We start from the raw sequence: 19,645 nt of genomic DNA on the forward strand, positions 1-19,645 counted from the left end.
TGAGTGTCCTTGAGCTTGCAGTTACACTTTTTTTTTTCTATTTTGTTTTCTTTTGTCATTGTCTTTATGGTGGGATATTCTTTTACCAATTTTTGCTTAAATAATAATGCCAAAATCATACTGGCTTACAGCAACACACATTCAGTTCTCATCCCCAGACTTGCGTATCAGCTGCACAAGCTCTGCTCCAGGCTGCAGGTTTGATTCGGGTCTGTTCATACATCCTCATTTGCAGTTACACTTTTTAAATAGTTGTCATTTAACCTTGTTTCTCTTGCAGTGCTTGACTTTGTAAAAGCTCCAGCACCCTACACCTTAAGGAAGTTGCTGAGAATTTTGTTTCTGAGTGACAGGTTCAGATTTCATGTGCTAATAAAATCTTTGTTGAAAGAGGGGAAAAGACAGATTTGCTTGCCATTGTCTTTGATGGAAAATAAGTTTTATTCAGTTAATGTCTGCCACCTGTTGCTAGGTAAATGGCTTTAAGACTATCTTCGCTTGGCTAATGGTAGGAAGCCCTATCAGAGGACACTGGTTTACTCAAATTAATAATACCTTGATTCTTAATAGTGTCTAAAATAGCTTCTGTGGAAGAAGTGTTTGCTAAATATCATTTGTTGAATTGGAAAAAAAAAAATTATATGGTGGTTACTTTTATATGTAAACATTTCTTCCAGAGCTGGAAGTTTTGAATATATAAGGAGGCTTTTTAATAGTTCCCAAGATAGCAATGTTAGGTGTACTCTGTTAAGCTGAAAACCAGCTAGTATGCTGAAAACAAACTCATCGCTAACCTCAGCTAGTGCATCTTCAGTGTATCTTAATGTAAAGACATAACTAGCTGTCCAGAGAGTTGTGCCTCTGGTTCTGTGAGTGAGTACAAATGAACCTTGGCTGTTATCAAAGAGACTTGTAAAATGTGCAGCTAGAGCCTCCATTTTGCTGAATTATCTGCTCACTCTGAATGAGAGGAAATCACTTATTTGGACTTGTAACATTTATTTATTTATTTATTTATTTATTTATTTATTTATTTATTTAAATGTTTTTATTTATTTTTGAGACAGAGAGAGACAGAGTATGAGCACGAGCACGGGAGGGGCAGAGAGAGAGAAGGAGACACAGAATCCAAAGCAGGCTCCAGGCTCTGAGCTGTCAGCACAGAGCCCGATGCGGGGCTCGAACTCATGGACTGTGAGATCATGACCTGAGCTGAAGTTGGACACGCAACTGACTGAGCCACCCAGGCACCCCAACTTTTCTTTTATTTAAATCCAAGTTAACATATAGTGTAAATAATGGTTTTAGGAGTAGAATTTAGTGATTCATCACTTACATTTAGTGCTCATCTCAACAAATGCCCTTATTAATGCCCATCACCCATTTAGTCCATCCCCCGACCCAACACCCCTCTAGCAACTCTGTTTGTTCTCTATCTGTGAGAGTCTTTTGTGGTTTGCTTCCCTCTCTGTTTTTATCTTATTTTTTTTCTTCTCTTCCCCTATATTCATCTGTTATGTTAAATTCCACTGACTGACGTATTTTGCTTAGCATAATAACTCTAGCTCCATCCACGTTGTTGCAAGTAGTAAGATTTCATTCTTTTTGATCATTGAGTAATATTCCATTTGTGTGTGCGTGTGTGTACATATGTATATACACACACACACACACACACACATATATATATATATATATATATATATATACACACACACACACACCACATCTTCTTTATCCATTCATCAGTCAGTGGACATTTGGGCTCTTCCCATAAGTTGGCTATTGTTGATAGTGCTGCTATAAACATTGGGGTGCATGTGCCTCCTCGAATCAACATTTTTGTATTTTTTGGATAATACCTAGTAATGCAGTGTGAATACCTGGGTTGCAGGGTAGCTCTATTTCTAATTTTTTGAGGAACCTCCAGACTGTTCTCCAGAGTGGCTGCACCAGTTTGCATTCCCACCAACAGTGTAAAAGTCTGCATCCTTTCCAACATCTGTTGTTTGCTGAGTGGACCTGTAATGCCCCCCCCCTTTTTTTTTTGGTTTAATTTTGAGAGAGAGAATCCCAAGCAGGCTCTGTGTTGTCATTGCAGAGCCCCCAGAGTGGATGTGGGGCTGGATCTGTTAACTCTTAAAGCTACTTTACATTAATATAAATTCTAAGAGCCTTATTAGTAGTTTGACATGTGGTTAATTTTTGATATGTGGTTATTTTCAATGTTTCAGGGTTTTTGTTTGTTTTCTGCCTTGACCCTTTAAGGTACCAGGAACACCTTCATTTGAGACACCCATTAATAGAAAATAGTTGTAATCTTTTAAGCATGATAAAGTATTTGAGGCTAGCCAAGAGTTCTAAGCACTTAATAATACTAGTTTTTTCACACCAGAGCTTTAGCATTTTAGTAAGAAACAAAATGCCAGTAAGTTATCTTTTTGTTGAACTAATTGTTTAGCATAAGAATACAGAGACTACTGTGTGAGAGAGTTTGGGTCATCTTTGTAGTGTGGCTTATTTCAGTTGGTGCTTTAAGATTTTGGTTTGGGCTGGGGCTCCTGGTTGGCTTGGTTGTAGAGCATGTGACTCTTGGTCTTGGGGTCTTGAGTTGGAGCCCCATGTTGTACGTGGAGCCTAGTTTAAAAAAAAATAATGAGGGGCACCTGGGTGGCTCAGTCCGGTCCCACTTCAGCTCAGGTCATGATCTCACAGTCCGTGAGTTCGAGCCCCGTGTCAGGCTCTGTGCTGTCAGTTCAGAGCCTGGAGCCTGCTTCAGATTCTGTTACTCCCTCTTTCTCTGCCCCTCCCCCACTCATGCTCTGTCTCTGTGTCTCAAAGAATGAATAAACATTAAAAAAAATTAGGAAAAAAAACGAAATATTTTGAGACAAAGAGCAAGTTTCAAGGCTGTTGGGGTGACAGCACATAGCAGCATGTTTGCATCCCGTGTCTGCCCACTTGGATGTTTTTTCAAGAGTTGTGTAAGCCTGACAACTAAGGATTTAAGAATGAGTACCTTAGTTTTTCTGAAACCACAGTGGAACTAAATTTCTACATAAGGCAAGTAATTCAAAATTATTGGGAAAAAAGAAATCTAATTCTTACAGACTTAAAGCCTTAAAGAGGATTCTTGTTGAAGTTGCCTGTTCTCTTTTCCAACAAGCATAGGATGAAGGTAACCACTACTTTGCAGGGATTCTGTTAGCCATGCTTTGTGAAGAGCAGAGGTAGAAGAGGGCTGGTGAAGAGAGGAAATTATCTAAGTTTACAAAGATTTCCTCACAAAAGTGACCTAAAGGAGAAATGGTAATAAGTGCTTTATAGAATGACTTAAGGAGTAGTATCGATCTTAAATGTCGTGTCATCTGTGGCTAGAGGAAGAGGTGGGAATGAATAAAGATGTAGAAATTACAGAAAGGCAAATGGAGAGAGACTGATTTTTATCGGTTTTGAGGTTATTTTGGGTGTGAAAGAAAGTGCTAGGTTGTAACTTAAATCCTCGTTTAACAAAATGCTTAGTAACGTGTTGCTTTTTCTTTTCAGGTATTGCATTCTCAGTCTCGCCATGTGGAAGTCAGAATGGCCTGTATTCACTATCTTCGAGAGAACAGAGAGAAATTTGAAGCGGTAATTTGTAATTTTAAACATGAAATGGTGTCTTGATTTGCATTTACATCTTAGCCTGTAGAAGTGATCTGGTGGGAATTTCACAGGCTGGCTCTTAATGCAGGTTATGAAGATAAACCCCTTAAAAAACTGCTTTATTGGATTTAAATCCAATTATATTGTGATATTTTTAGGTTGTTTTGTGTTTTTCATTTATTTAGACATTTAGAAAGCTTTTATGATAAAGACACTGAGCTGTGGAAGATGGAAGCATGACTTGGACAGAATCCTTGCATGTTAAGAGGGAGCTTTGTCATGGTCAGGGAATTGTTTGTCATGGTTAACTAATAGTTTTCTGTGATTGGTAATCCTCTGTGAATTTAAAAAATTTCAGACTTGGAGCAAAAAAAATATGCTGAACTTAGCTAATACTGAGTCTTTGATTTTATCAGAGGCAGTTACAGATTTTTACTTTTTGGGATTTATCATTATGAATCACACATCACAACACTAATTATGTAAATAATGATTAATAATTGCTATAATGTTGTATAACAACTTACTGTAATTTTCTCGGTAGTATATAGTAGGCTGTGAAATAAGATGCCACAGTGGCCTGTTTTCATTTTATACTGAAAGCCTTAGTAGGATTTACTTAGTAGGATTTACTTAGTAGGGTTTTATGACCTGGAATGATGTCATCTGATGATGACTTTTTAATATTTTTCCCCTTTGACTGCCAAAAAAACATTGACACCTTGTAAATAACTCAATTCTAAAACTTAATAGGTAAATAGCTCTTAATTTGTGTGTGTGTGTGTGTGTGTGTGTGTTTCTTTCAGTGTCTTAATTTGGATGTGCTTTATATTCTGGAAAGGAGAGTTACCCACTTGATCAGATTTGAGAACTTGTCTTACAAAAAAGAAACTGGTGATGTGTGGAGGCTAGATAAAAGTATTAGGGTGTGATAGAAAGCGGGGAGAGGTGAGGAGAGTGGAATGGTCTTTAAGTATTTTAAAGAAATTACAAGTTAATCAGTATTATTGGCCTCAGAGTATAAAACACTGTTGACCACAAGTAGTGGAAATTGCTGTCATTGGTTGAGCACTTTCTAGGTGCCAGGCATTGTTTAAATGCTTTGCATATATTTATTTAGCCTTTACAGTCTTAAGAGGTATGATCAGAAGTTGGAAGTTCCAATGGGGAAAGTTTTAATTTCCTTTTATAATAAGTACCTTCAAACAATTTCTATTGGCCAAAATTGGAAAAGGCTGTCATGGGAAGGAGGGTGGGGGTTGTGTGCCTTGTTTACTAAAAATGTTTAGTCAGAGTCTAGATGTAGTCTTTCTGATTAGAAAGGAGAATCTCAGATTGGATGCAGGCTTGTGTCAGAACACCACTTAGGTCTCTTCTAACTTTAAATGGTTTTGTGGGTTTAATTTTCTCCCCTAAAGTATAAATAATTACCTAATACAGAAGAGTAGCCTCTGGTTGGTGGGATATTTAAAATATGTGGCTATTTTCTTATAAGTATGTGTTAAAACTTAAGATACTTTTGGGGCATTTGACAGCATATGATCAATAAAAGAATTAATATCAGTCTCAAAAAAGGAAATGGGTGTTTAGAAGATTTTTATAGACTGGAGAGTGTATGTTTCTAAGTGTATCACTTTGTTAAATTAACTGGGACTATAAATAAAATTGAATTTGGTATTTCAGATGAATGTCTTTGGGAGATTTCTCAATTAAATTAGTGTGATGGCTAACAAAAAACATAACAGCTTAAATAAACTTTTTATGTTAAAGCATGAAGCAAATGAAAAACCTAGTTGGTTCAACAAAATATGTAGTATTATTAGTTCTCATCTCTGTTTTTAGTATGACTGACCTAAGAGTTGTATGCATATCTATATTAGTAAACTAATATTTCTTAGCTAGTATATTGTCCTTCTTTAATTCTCCTCTCTGCATTGGCCATTACCAGAATAATCCCTAAGTGCTTGCTTTGTATGTTTCTCTGTTCATAATGTCACCAGCAGTGACCTTGAATTGCCTTCTCCCTCAGTCTGCAAGTCCTTCCTGGGCTCAAGTCCCTCTATAAACAGGTGTCCAGTTGAGTTCCTCTCTCAGTCTGTTGTCCCCACCAGGTTTTCCTGTTCCTCCTGGCTAGTTGACTCCTGTCTTCCCAACACAGTGCTTCTTCACACCACATTGTGTCTGTGCCTGGCTGTATCCTGTCCAGGAGATCTTTTCTGATAATGTTTACTTTTCTGAATTCTTTTGTATCTTTACGGTCTTTACTTAATGATTTTTACGTATTTTAATAATTAGGTTGAATGTATATACCTGTATTACTGTTATCATTACTAACGTATCCAAGGTTCATGTAAGAACTCAGGAATTCACAATGAAAAGGTTTTTGTTTCGATGTATTTCTAATAGACTTATTTATTTATTTATTTTTGCAGTTTATAGAAGGGTCATTTGAAGAGTATTTAAAACGTTTGGAAAATCCACAGGTATGCAGTGATTCTGTAATATATGTTATGTTTTTTACATATTCAAATAATGTATTCAGAATTCATTAAAATATCTTATGGTGTATGGAGCAGTTATAGTGAGTACTTTTCTTTAATAAACATTTCTTAGTTGCACATTTTATGCAGTATTTATGTGGAAGCCAGTTGGAGCTGTATACTGGATGTTGCCTCACTAAGGACAGAGTCATGCTATCTTTACCTTTGTCATAATGACATCTGAATGTAGTATAAAAGACCTATAATAACACTGGTGATGATTTTCAGGATGCTGTGTTGGTACGGGTATTGGGCATGATCGACAGGGTGCAAGATTTGATTGCTTCTTTAGGCCACTGAGAAGACAGATTCTTTTATGTAGTTCCATTTCCCATGATCAGCTTAAGAAGAAGGAAGAGACTGTTGAGAGTAAAAGGATGGCACTTCCCCAAATCCTACTGTCATGCCTTCTCAGTCATGTTGAAGTTAAAAAGAATTTTTTTTTCTGCTTACAAAACTATTCTCCCTGTAAAAATCCAAATACCATGAAATGCCACATAGAATGCCCTGTAGAATATTCCATCATCCTCAGAGGTAATCTCTATTGAGTTTAAAATGATATTAGCAAAGGAAGAAGCTAAGAAGAGGATTTAGGTAGGGAGGAAAAGGGATAATATAGGAACAGGGTGTTTGATTAACAATTGGTATCTCCATTTGGTTCTCTGACACTAGTTTGAGTCCTTGTTGAGTGCCAAGAATTGCCAGGCACTCTGGGAATGCAGAAGTAACAGGTTTGGGTGCTGTTCTCAGAAGTTTCCCTGTAATAGGGAAAAATACCTAATGCAAGTGAGAAAGCACATGTATCATATGTATAGATGTGGGGCATCTGGGTGGCTCAGTTGGTTGAGCATCTGACTTTGGCTCAAGTCATGATCTGGTGATTCATGAGTTTCTCTGCTGTCAGTGCAGAGTCTGCTTCAGATCCTCTTTCCCCCTCTTTCTCTGCCCTTCCGCTTCCAGGTGCACATGCTCTCTCTCTCTCAAAAATAAATAAAACATTAAAAAGTACAGAAATGATGCTATAGGCATTCAAGTTTTTATTTTTACTGAAGTAGACAAAACAAGAGGTAGTGGGTTGGCATTTGAAGTCTGAATAGATTGCTGGATGCAAAATGCCTAAGGTTAAGGGCATTTCTGGGTAGGGAAAATTGTGAGCAAGGCAGCTTTCAGAAAGCAGTTCAGTTTGTATGGAGCATGTGAAGGTAGGAGGTAGTGAGAAGTCAGAGGGCCATCTGTGGGGCTGATCACAGAAGAGCATTCAGTGCTAGGCTCAGTAGTTAGAAGCTTATGCTTTAGGCTAGCATTTCAAGAGTGTCAACCATAGACCATCTGCATTTGGAATTACCCGAGGTGGTTGTAAAAATACAGATTGCCTAGCCACTATTCCAGACCTGAATCAAAGTCTACGCCTGGGGCCTGAGAATCTGGTGTTGGGAAACCTTTTAAGTTTTTTGAGGCAGGAAGAGAGTATGTTTTGTTCACTGTTGAGAACCAAGAATAGTGCCTGGCATCTTTGTTGGCTGTCTGAATGGATGGATAGAATACTGTGCAGAGATGGTTTGGGGGTAGATGAGACCACAGAGGTGGGAAGACAAATTGCATGTTTTTTTAAAAAAATGTTGAATACATGGAAAAATGTACACAGTACATGAAGTGTCAAAAAAGAAGTAAGTATAGCATTGTTCCAGTTTTGGAGACAATTACCTTCTGAAGGCCTTTTCTCTAGATCTAACTTCATTTTTATTTCAGTGATTTCAGTATTGAGTTCTATAGTCACAAATAACCATTTTCCTGAAGTTTTCATTTTTTTCTTTTATTTTAAAGCTGCTTCTTCAAAAAAAAGCTTCGAAAGGATTTATTTATTTTTTATTGTTTATTATTTTTGAGAGAGAGAGAGAGAGACAGAGAGACAGAGAGACAGAGACCAAACAGGGAAGGGGCAGTGAGAGAGAGAGGCACAGAATCAGAAGCAGGCTCCAGGCTCTGAGCTGTCAGCACAGAGCCCAATGCGGGACTCGAATTCACAGACCGCGAGATCATGACCTGAGCTGTAGTTGGCCGCCCAACCAACTGAGCCACCCTGGCGCCCCATCTTCGAAAAGATTTGTATATTTTACCGCTTTTGGAATTTTTTTCATCATTACTTTTAATTTGAGGTGCCAAACTGATGATTAGTTTGTGTATGTTGAATCCATATTGCATTATATATAACATCTTAGGAAAGATAAACATCAGAATGTTGTTATCTTTATAGTCCTGTTACTGGTCATTTTTACTCCAATTACAGAAAATAAAGGACATGACAGGACCATTTATTAACTTTTTCCCTCCTTTTTTTTAAACGTTTACTTTGAGAAAGTGAGAAAGAGAGCAAGTTCAAGAGAGAGCATGAGGGACAGAGAGAGAAGAGAGAATCCCAAGCAGGCTCCATGCTGTTAGCATGGAGCTTGACGTGGGGCTCCATCTCACGAACTGTGAGATCAAGACCTGCTTCAAAATCAAGAGTCAGACGTAGGGGCGCCTGGGTGGCACAGTCGGTTAAGCGTCCGACTTCAGCCAGGTCACGATCTCGTGGTCCGTGAGTTCGAGCCCCGCGTCAGGCTCTGGGCTGATGGCTCGGAGCCTGGAGCCTGTTTCCGATTCTGTGTCTCCCTCTCTCTCTGCCCCTCCCCCGTTCATGCTCTGTCTCTCTCTGTCCCAAAAATAAATAAAAACGCTGAAAAAAAAAAATTAAAAAAAAAAAGAGTCAGACACTTAACTGACTGAGCCACCCAGGCACCCTGTTCCTTTTTTTTTTTTTTTTTTTTTTTTCCTTTTAAAGTAAGTTCTACACCCAATGTGAGACTTGAACTGATGACCTGGAGATTGGAAGTTGCACGCTCTACTGACTGAGCCATCCAAGTGTCATGCCTCGCCCCCCCCCCCCCCCCCCCCCCCCCCGCCCATTTATTAACTTTTTACTCAAGAAAAATCCCACAATGTAATGTTAGGGTAATTTTTGTGTAGCAATTTAGGCTATCAAGCTAGGAGGTTCTGAGAAAGAATGGACCAGATGAGAATGGAGAGAGGGGATAAAGGGAGGAAATGAGGTAGTGTGAACTGAACTGAGACTGATTTAGGAGTCTGTGTGAGAGGAAGGAGGGAAGTCGCTGTGCTTTTGAGCTCGTGGGACAAGTGCCTCTTTCCCAAGGTGCTGGCTGGCCAGCTTTTTTATTTTTATGACACTTTGCTCTCCCCAGTCTGCTCAGGTTTCTTCCCCAGATGTTTTACAGGTACCTTCTGAACAGATGTTTGTGCTTCTTTATTAGAAAAAGATATTTATGTCTTTGTTTTTCTTTTTCCCTGATACTTAGGATGTATGAAATGAAGAGAAATACAGTTGATAAACTGTTATGTTTCATCCAGTTCTCAGAGAAGGGATCTTTATGCTTTTGCTTAATAAACAAGTGAAACATTTTGAAAAATGCCTCAAACTTTTTGCAAGAATATGTTTTTGTCAGTTTTATGGAGGTAAAATTGACATACAGTGAAATTCACCAATTTTAAGTAGTGTATAATTTGATGAGATTTCACAGGTGTTGTGTAGCCACCACTACAGACACATATGGGACATTTCTATCACTTCGCAAAGTTCCTTATGTCCTTTTGCACTTAATCCCTTTTCCCCCACCTTCTGGCTCTTGTCAACCACTGACCTGTTTTGTAAGTTTTGCTTTTTCTAGACTATATAAATGGAATGGTACAGTTTGTAGTATCTGTAGTTTCTGTATCTGGCTCCTGTTACATTATGGAAGACACCTTGACGTTCATCTGTTCATCCATGTTGTTGGATCTATCAGTAGTTTGATGTTGTTGGATCTATCAGTAGTTTGTTCCTTTTTATTGATGAGTGGTCATTTGTTACACAGAGTACTGCAATTTGCACATCCATGTATTTGTCAGTTGATGGGATATTTGGGTTCTTTCCAGTTTTAGGCTGTTTCATGATTAAAGCTGCTAAGAACATTTGCTTATAATAGAAGTCTTTGTGTGGACATATATTTTCTTTTCTCTTGGATTAACACACAGTGGAATTGCTGGGTCATATGGTAAATGTATGTTTAACTTAATGAGAAACTGAAAAGCCTTTTTCAAAGTGGCTCTGCCATTTTGCTTCCTCATTGGCAGTATACGAAAATTCCAACTGCTCTACATCTTTGAACATTCACTCTTGTCAGCCTTTGAAATTGTAGCTGTTCTAGTGGTTGTGTATTTCTCTGATGTCGAACATCTTTTCATGTGCTTATTTGCCATCCATTTATCTTGGTGAAATGTCTGTTCGTAGATTTTGACCGTCTTTTGTTAACGTTGCTGGTTTTATCAAATTGTAAGAGTTCTTTAACCTGGATAGAGTTCTGTAATTGGAAATGTATCTTTCAAATATTTTCTTCCAATTTCTGACTTTATCTTTTCATTTTCTTAATGGCATCCTTAGGAACAAAAGTTTTTTTTTAATGTTTTTATGTTTTTGAATACGGTTCATTATGGTTAAAACAGATTTTGCAGAAATGCTTTACTGTCACCCACAATAAGGAAGTATATTAAACATCATAAGAAGTGCTGAGTAAATAAAATTATAGCCTTAAGGTAGAATACAATGGTAGAACATAGATACATTTTATAATTTGAAGTTGACCCTGGTTAGAGAAGACAGAATGTTATGATAGCCATTGTTTACTTAACCAGACTACAACAGAATTTATTCTGAAGATTAAGTACTTATGAAATGGTACATTATTTGAGAGGTAGTATTTTGTTGACACTAGAATAATGTTCCATTTTTAGAAGTGATGGTAACATCTTTTGCATGAAGTAGATGTAGCTTGTGTTTGTGATTTAAGCAAACTGGTCTGAGTGAAGGATCTCCTCTACACCAGAGAGTGTCACTTGTAGCCGCTTATGAGAAGCTCTGATTGTTAGTGAGAGGCCTATTTTAAGAAGTCTATTTTAATATATGGCACCCGTTTCATTTTGAAAACCAGAGCCAACTTTTAAGAACTATTAAAATGAAAAATCTCTGGGGGGAAGATTATCTTTGTTTGAGATGAAAACAGTGTTTAAAATCTTATGTCAGATTTCTTTAAAGGAAAACGTGGCTGCATTCACTTATTGTAGCTCAGCTCATTATCTTTAGTGAGTCCTGGTTTTAAGTCTTTACTAATTTCATAAGTGGTATAGAAACACATTCTCATGGTAAAAGATTTAATACAGAATGAAGAGTGAAAGTCCTTCATTTTCCTTGATCTTGAGTTCCCTGTCTCCATTGTCAGTTTAGGATGTACCCTTCCAGTTCTCATACACATACACATACACATACATATACTAAACATAGCAGTTTCTTTCTTTTACACAATAGGTGTTTGTTTGTTTGTTTGTATTGTTTTTAACCGTGACTTAGTTTTTATACTTCATAGTATAAAGTCAGTTCATATGTGTATACCTGACTGCATGGTGCTCCATACATTGTGTGGATGAACCATAAATTATTCGATTTCTCCTTTCCTACTAGTGGAATATTGGGCTTTCTTAAAAAAAAAATTTTTTTTTCAAACTATTACAAATAGCTACAGTGAACATCCTTCTTTATACTTTTGTGAACATATGAAATACCTGTTTAGGATAGGTTTACAGAATTTGAATTGCTGGGTCAAAGAGTATATGGATATTTAAAATTTTGATATATACTGTCCATTTCCTTCTAAAAGGCTTAAAGACAAAAAAAATGACTCATTTAGGGCTGTAGAATTTTAAATCATTTCAGAAAGATGCTAGGACACTGTTCTCTTTGTATTTTCAGTCACCCTGAAAACCTCCTTTTTATCCTTTCTGATTCTTGAGTTCTGCTTTTACTCAACATCTCATTTTCTGGGCCCATACACGTTCCAAGCTCTGTCTTGGGTGCTAGGTTAGAGGACATAGTTCTTGTCAGCAGGTGCTCCATGTAGAGATGCCATTTTACGGTCTTATTACACCAATACGAACTATCCTTTTACCCTGTGTTACTAAGGATTTTTACAACAGAGACTTGGGTTGTTTTCTTAAGTAACTTTTTAGTTACATACGTAAAGTTTGTTTTATATAAATGTGTTCATAGTATTCATAAGACTAATATTAATGAGCTTTTCCAGCTTATTAGATATATCGTATAAAGGTACATATTAAGGTATTACATAGAGGCATATGTATTGTAAAAAGTATGAGATACCTAAGTGCCAACTTTTTTTCTTCAATGTAGGAATGGGTTGGACAAGTGGAAATAAGTGCCCTTTCTCTTATGTACAGGTAAACCTTATAGTAACATAAGTAAACAAAAATAAAGTCAGTGGGAAATTAGTATATTCCGTTGTACTAAAATAGTTAAAATAGCAAAGCTTGGTTGTGAAGCATCTTTTCTAAAGTTTTTTAAATTGTCTCAATAAGATTTTGACATTAAATATGTCAGTGTTTAGAAATTTTAATTCTCAAAATATTTTTGGAAAGAAATACATTTTTCCAGGCCTGTAAATGATACCACTTATCAACTTTATAGAGGAATGATTTCCTACTTTTCAGGGCCAGTAGCATCAAATGGCCACTAGTACTGAGGCAAAAAATCATGTTACTATTTTACTACTTCTGTCTAGTAGAGGAGCAGGTGAACGCTTTATTTTTTTTCTTTTTGAAATTTCTGTATAAAATTTTGTCTTCACAGTTTTTGTAATTTTGAAGACTCCTTTTAGAATTATATTTAAAGATAACATATGCAAATTATATTTGAAGTTTTATTTTTTAAAAAGATACTTTTATATAGGTACCTTACAACTTATTCTATTACTATCTTTTATTTATTGCTCCATCTCCAATGCCTGGAGCACATATGTGCCTTAGCACATATTAGGCTCTTGAATGAATGAATGAATGAATAAATGAATACTTAAATCTCAAATCATGAAATACATTTCCCCAGAAGTAATTGCTAAATTTTATTTTCAGGAAAGATTTTATAATTTATCGGGAACCAAATGTTTCTCCTTCACAAGTAACTGAAAATAATTTTCCTGAAAAGGTAAGAATTTTTCTAAGTGTTTCTAAAGGATTTAAGTAAAAGAATCACTTGCCACCTTGACCTTGTAAGCTAAAATTTTAAAGTGACTTCTTGAAATGTTTTTTATGAAGTTTATGATAATTTTTAAAAGTTCCTGTTAGTCATTACTGAATCATATTTTGTATTTGATTTACCCCAGAAATCACAGTGGAGAACTGTGTCCTAACATTTCACTAGAGGAAAAAACATTGCAGTACTAGTGTATATGATTAACTAGACTGTTTTGCATCAGTATAAACATTAAGTAGTAAAATAACTTGTGAAAGTAGGTTCTGCCATTGCATCCAGAAATACTTGGATAATAGTGATTTATTTTTGATTATAAAGATAATTTACTGGCCTACGTGTTAATATCTAGTCACAGACTGGAAACAACTGAAAATTTATGTGAGCCTAGAAAGAAAAAAACCTCAATTGATTCATTGTTAAAAGAACTTTGTTTTAATTACCTGTTTTGGAATCATCCAAGCCAAGTTGAAGTGTTTTGTCATCATGCTAATGGTGGTAAGGGGGAGGAGAATTGAGCGAAATGCTGCCTTTTTAAAAAGGACTTTGGAGTTTCTTGGCTCTGGATTTGGCCTTTCCAATCCAAGTTTTGGATCATGACATAATCTAATCAAAATCAGTGTATATTTCTCCTTGTGTAAGTAGTTGACTAGAAAGCATTTAAAACTGTAAAGCATCAGGGTGCCTGGGTGGCTGTCAGTTAAGTGTCTGACTTTGGCTCAGGTCATGATCTCCTGGCTTGTGAGTTAGAGCCCTGCATCAGGCTTGCTGCTGTCAGTGCAGAGTCTGCTTCAGATCCTCTGTCTTCCTCTCTGTCTGCCCCTCCCCTACTCTTGCTTGCTTGCTCTCTCAAAAATAAACATTAAAAGAAAAAAACTGTAAAACATCAGAAAAATTGAACTTTTGATTGTGCCTCTTAGAGGTAAGCATTTTAATACGGTTTTGGAGTATTTAATATTTCTTACAGTCTTTTAATGGTCTTTTTAAATAGTTGAAATCATGTTGTTTTCATGTATTGTGTCCAGTTTTTGTATCCTATAAACATTTCCCCATCATTAAGAACTTTTTAATTTAATGGCTGTGTAACATTTCAGCATTGGATGTACCATAATTGACCAACTTGGAGCTTTAGGTTGCTTCTAAAATAATCATCTTCTATTTAGAAATTATTTACTAGTAAGAGAAATTGGAGGTATAAGTTGCTATGTAAGTGTCATATATGAAGGGCTAAAAGATGTCTTTAATTTTCCCCTTCAGGTATTACTGTGTTTTTCAAATGGAAATCATTATGATATTGTCTATCCCATAAAGTATAAAGAGAACTCTGCAATGTGTCAATGTAAGTATCACCCTTGTGCTTGTATGGGAAGTTATATTTGTAGGCTATCTAGTCAATGCAGACAAGTCAAAGAAAATATACTCTGTTTTGTTGTATAAAAAGATACACGAAGAATCTCAGGTTAGCAAAAATGTTAATATTTTATTAAAAACTTGTTTGACTAGGAAAAAATGGAGCTAGTAGCTTGAGTTCAACCTGTAAATATGAAGTTCTTTCTTTCTTGCAGTCTTTCATTTCAGTAATAAGGATTTGTATGCATTTTTAAAGTTGTTAGTGTAGACCTTGAAAATCTAAGTGAACGAATCAAGCATTTGATTGTTTTGGCTCTAGAGCAAGCAGGGTTTCTTAACCTTGGCACTATTGACATTTTGGGTCAGATAACTCTGTCGGAGCTGTTGTGTGCATTATGAGATGTTTAGTAGTGTCCTTGGCATATGCTGTGTAGAGAGTTCTCTTTCCCATTGCGACAAGCAAAGAAATCTGTCCAGATTTTGCCAGGTATTTCCTAGGAGGATAAAATCCCCTCTCCTTCCCCAGTGGAGAGTCACCGCTTTAGTAGTTTCTTTCTTCTTCTTACCTTTATTTCCTTTATCCATCTATCTGATGAAGTGCACCTCACTCACACAGAGCAGCAATGCTGGGCCTGTAGCAGCTCTTTCCTCTGTTCTTAAGCTAGTCGTGACCAGTAAAGATATGTGTAGTGCAGTTTTTAAAATTGATTGATCTGTTTTGAGATACGAAAGTCTATTTGTATCTTGGGCTGTGTGCTTCTCTTCCAGCTGGTTAAAATTTAAACATTTCAGCTTTAGGAAGGATAGCTCCTGTAGCCTACCTTACCTGTACTTGTCAGTGCCTGTGGTTTGAATGATAATCAGGGGCGGAAGAAAGGTGATCTGTGAGAAGGTGGTCTTTTTGGAGACTCATTTAAAGGGTGGGCACCTGTTGATGAATTTTTAATTTCATAAAGATCACTGCGATATAACCAAATGAGAGTCCTAAATGCCATGTGTAATTTGTTTTTAAGTATTTGGTAATAAATATTTCAATGGTTCCTGGAGGGTTTTTTTAAAAGCAGAAAAGTTGTTTGAATATAGTTCTTTCCTTCAGTGACTGCTGAGAATACATTTATTTTTTGAGTCCCTTGTGAAATGTTTTCTATCCAGTATCTGAGTCTCTTAAGGTTGGGCACGTTGTGTGACATCTCATATTCTCAGGTTTCCTCACCTGTATAAGTTAAAATAATAACACTTGACTGCTGGGCTATTAAATATGACCATACATAGAGGCTTCACACAGTGCATGGAATGTAGCAGTTGCTCAGTATGCATGTTTAGCTTTTATTGTCATATTTGTTTTACACTTATGATACCCTTTTGTGTTGTTTTAAAAATGGCAGTATCTTATGTAATGATTTTGAATTAATAGCACAGACAGAAATTCTAGTTGCTCTCTAGATAACTTCCTGATTAAATTGTGTTATTAATCATAAAGTGTGACAGGTGCATAGTTAGGATTTTAGAGGCCTGGGCAATGGACATTGTCAATTTTATGTTAAAACATAAAATTAGTGTTGCGTAATATTTCTCTTATTAATTGCAGCTCTCCTTTATGAATTGCTGTATGAAAAGGTGTTTAAAACTGATGTTAGTAAAATTTTGATGGGGCTAGACACCTCTGAAGTAGCTGATGAAAACAACAGTGAAGTATCAGATTCAGAGGATGACAGTTGCAAGTAAGAATGAATTTAAGTCCTAAAATGTCTTTATAGTGCCATACAAAGAAAACAGTTCAATGAATGTTTCTGCATGGATTTGCCTCACATATAGAGATATTATGAATGGTATTCCTGAAATACAGCAACCTGCAGTCCCAGTTTCTTTTTTCCTGCCACTGATTTTATCTAATTTCTATTACAGGATTGTTTTTGAAGTTGATGTTTTGGCTGCTAGGCTTTATTTCTACATAATCTAGATGTATATGTGTAGAATAGATTTATAGTGTGTGTAATGTAAAATTTTAAGGTTAACCAGGTAATTGTTTATGTATCCAGTGATGCAAAAGAGCCATTTTTTATTTCCTTGACTTTCTTTAGCATATTTAAAAAAATATTTATTTATTTATTTTGAGAGAGACAGCAGGGGAGGAGCAAAGAGAGGGAGAGGGAGAATCCCAAGTAGGCTCTGTGCTGTCAGTGTGGAGCCTGACATGGGGCTCGAATTCACAAACTGTGAGGTCATCCAGGACCTTAACTGACTGAGCCATCCAAGCTCCCCTCCTTGACTTTCTTTTATTGTTTTTTTTAACTTAGATTCTAATGCCTTTCTTTTTCTTTTTTGGATAATAAAGGTCCCAAGTTGGGGTATAAGTATGTGAACAGCTCTGAATAATACCTCTGTTTAGGTTGTGAACAAGCATCTTTTTTTTTTTTTTTTTTTTAACATTTATTTATTTTTGAGAAGAGAGAGCATGAGCCAGGGAGGAGAGAGAAAGAGGGAGACACAGAATTTGAAACAGGCTCCAGGCTCTGAGCTGTCAAGCGGGGCCTGAACTCAAGGACCACGAGATCATGACCTGAGCCGGAGTTGAATGCTTAACCCACTGAGCCACCCAGTGCCCCCCCCTTTTTTTTTATTAAAAGAAATTTTTTTTTAATGTTTGTTTATTTTTAAGAGAGAGAGGGGTGAACAAGCATCTTTTAACTTGGAGTCTCTGAGGTGTTTTTTTTTCCATGCAGGATGATGGGATATATTAGGGTAGTGATTAAAAGCTTGGGGCTGTGGACAGCCAAACCTGGTTTCAGTCCTGGCTTCCTGCCAACTAACTAAACCTCGGGCAAGTTACTTAAATTCACTAGCAGGTCCTAATTCTATAGCTATAAAATTAGGATATATTAGTATTTCCTTAAAGGAGGGAATTTGTAAGAATTAAATGAAATAATGTGTAAAGTGTATAGCGTAATTGCTAGATACCGTGTTCATTCATTAGTTTTTATCGACAATATTAAGACATTTACTGTGTATTTTATAAGAACCTATTCAATTCCTAGTAGAGCTAAAAATATATTATTCCTAGTATGCGAGAGTATGAAGGTATCCTACTTGAAAAAGAGAAAAAAAAGGCGGTGCCGGGGGAGTGCCTGGGTGGCTCAGTCAGTTAAGTGGCTGACTCTTGATTTTGGCTCAGGTCATGATCTCATGGTTCATGAGTTTGGGCCCCATATTGGGCTTTGTGCTCACAGCCTAGAACCTGCTTTGGCTCTCTCTGCCCCTCCCTTGCTCATGCTCACTCTCTGTCTCTCAAGAATAAATAAATGTTAAAAAAAAAATCCTATTTGGTGTTAAATACTGTAAAACTAGAGAAATAAATGAAATTATGACTTAGGATATCTAATTCTTCATTAAATACTTCTATATATCTTTTTTTTTTTTCTTTTACGTTTGTTTATTTTGAGAGAGAGTGAGTATGTGCATGAGCAGGGGAGGGGCAGAGAGAGAGGGAGAGAGAAAATCTCGAGCAGGCTCCATGCTGTCAGTGCAGAGCCTGATACGGGGCTTGATCTCACAAATCCTGAGATCATGACCTGAGCCGAAATTAAAGAGTCAATGCTTAACCGACTGAGCCACCTAGGCACCCCTTAAAATATATCCCCTTTTATCTGAAATTCCAGGCATTTGTTGAATTATGTTTTTCTGATTCTTGTCGGAAAACTTGATTGACTACCATTTCTTTGTAAGAGGGAAATGATGTTAGAATCTGTGTCTGCTATGGTAAATTTAATTTTAGAATAGGCTAATTAACTTGAACAGATGGAAGTTCTGCTCTGTCATTTAACGTGACAGCTGTCTGATTAGGATGTGCCATTGAACATAGGGGAAGTTGAGGGAGAGAATGACTAGCTTGTTATAACTTACTGTTTGCGGTTGGTGTGGAGGGACTTAGGGACTTCGGCACATGCCCTTTGGTTGCTGCTAATAGTTTTAGCAACAGTTGGGTCTGATATGGCAGATGAATTAGATAAAGTATGGAGTTAAGGGTAGTATGTTGGAGTTTACAAGAAAAGGTGTGATTATTGTAATGCACAATGTTTTTATACTGTGCTAGTGTAGCCCTTGGAACATGGAAGCCTTTTTTAAATTAACTTTTTGTTGCATTGCTAATACTTTTTTATTTGTATTATGTCTGACTTAAGGAGGACAAGGCTTCAATTAAAGAAGAATGCCACATAATTGTGGCATAGATTGGATTGGCATAGCTTGGTAATAAGGAGGAAAGACCAAGGATGTCACTATACTCTTGTGCCTGGATTCTTTTCACATTCGTATTGGTTAGTCCTGAAGTAGTGGAAATTGTCGGTGATTTTTTTTTTTTAGTCTAGACTGAAGATGCTTGGGGTCTGTTAAATATTGCTGAGGGCATACATTTGGAGATTGTTCTGAAGACTAGAGATTGATTTACTAAGGAGGAAATGTAGGACAGAAGACTGTAAGTAGTTTCTCGTCTCATCTCCCGTTTGACCTGCCATCACTGTATTCCAGCTTTGCCAGTCTCTTGGCCACCTTAGGGTCTTTCCACTTGCTGTTCTCCTGAAACAGCTTGGAATACTGCTTGGAATACTAAATAGCCATATGATTTGCTGTCTCATCACCTTTAATTCTTTATTCAAAAAGGCATCTCAGCAAGTCATTTTTTATTATTTTTATTTAATTTTTATTATTTGAGCCTGTGTCAAAACTATCACTTCTGCTACCTGGCCCCCACCCCACCCCATAGATAGCACTTATCAGCATTTAACACACTGATTACTAAATTTAGTTTGTGCCTGCTCTCATTAGATTGCTGTGGAGTATTTTGTTTAATGGAGCCTCATCTGTATATTAAAAGGACATTTTTACATTGAATGTTTTTATAAACTGAACTTTTCTATGCACCTAAATTTAACAGTTTTTTGTTTGTTTCTGTTTTTTTGATTGCGCCATACAATAAGACTTACTG

The 19,645-nt window shown here is 36.6% G+C and overlaps 1 protein-coding gene across 1 annotated transcript in view; it reads left to right on the top strand.

Annotated features, from left to right (window-relative positions):
* OTUD4 (OTU deubiquitinase 4) overlaps positions 1–19,645 on the top strand; it is a 45,452-nt gene that overhangs the window by 2,610 nt on the left and 23,197 nt on the right. Inside the window, exons 2-7 of the mRNA XM_023252780.2 lie at positions 3,547–3,630; positions 6,078–6,128; positions 12,460–12,506; positions 13,197–13,269; positions 14,572–14,653; positions 16,253–16,385. Of these exons, the coding sequence (XP_023108548.1) occupies positions 3,547–3,630; positions 6,078–6,128; positions 12,460–12,506; positions 13,197–13,269; positions 14,572–14,653; positions 16,253–16,385 (470 nt within the window). The remainder of the gene's footprint in view (positions 1–3,546; positions 3,631–6,077; positions 6,129–12,459; positions 12,507–13,196; positions 13,270–14,571; positions 14,654–16,252; positions 16,386–19,645) is intronic.

The sequence above is a fragment of the Felis catus genome, chromosome B1 (assembly GCF_018350175.1).
Source record: "Felis catus isolate Fca126 chromosome B1, F.catus_Fca126_mat1.0, whole genome shotgun sequence".
NCBI lineage: Eukaryota > Metazoa > Chordata > Mammalia > Carnivora > Felidae > Felis > Felis catus.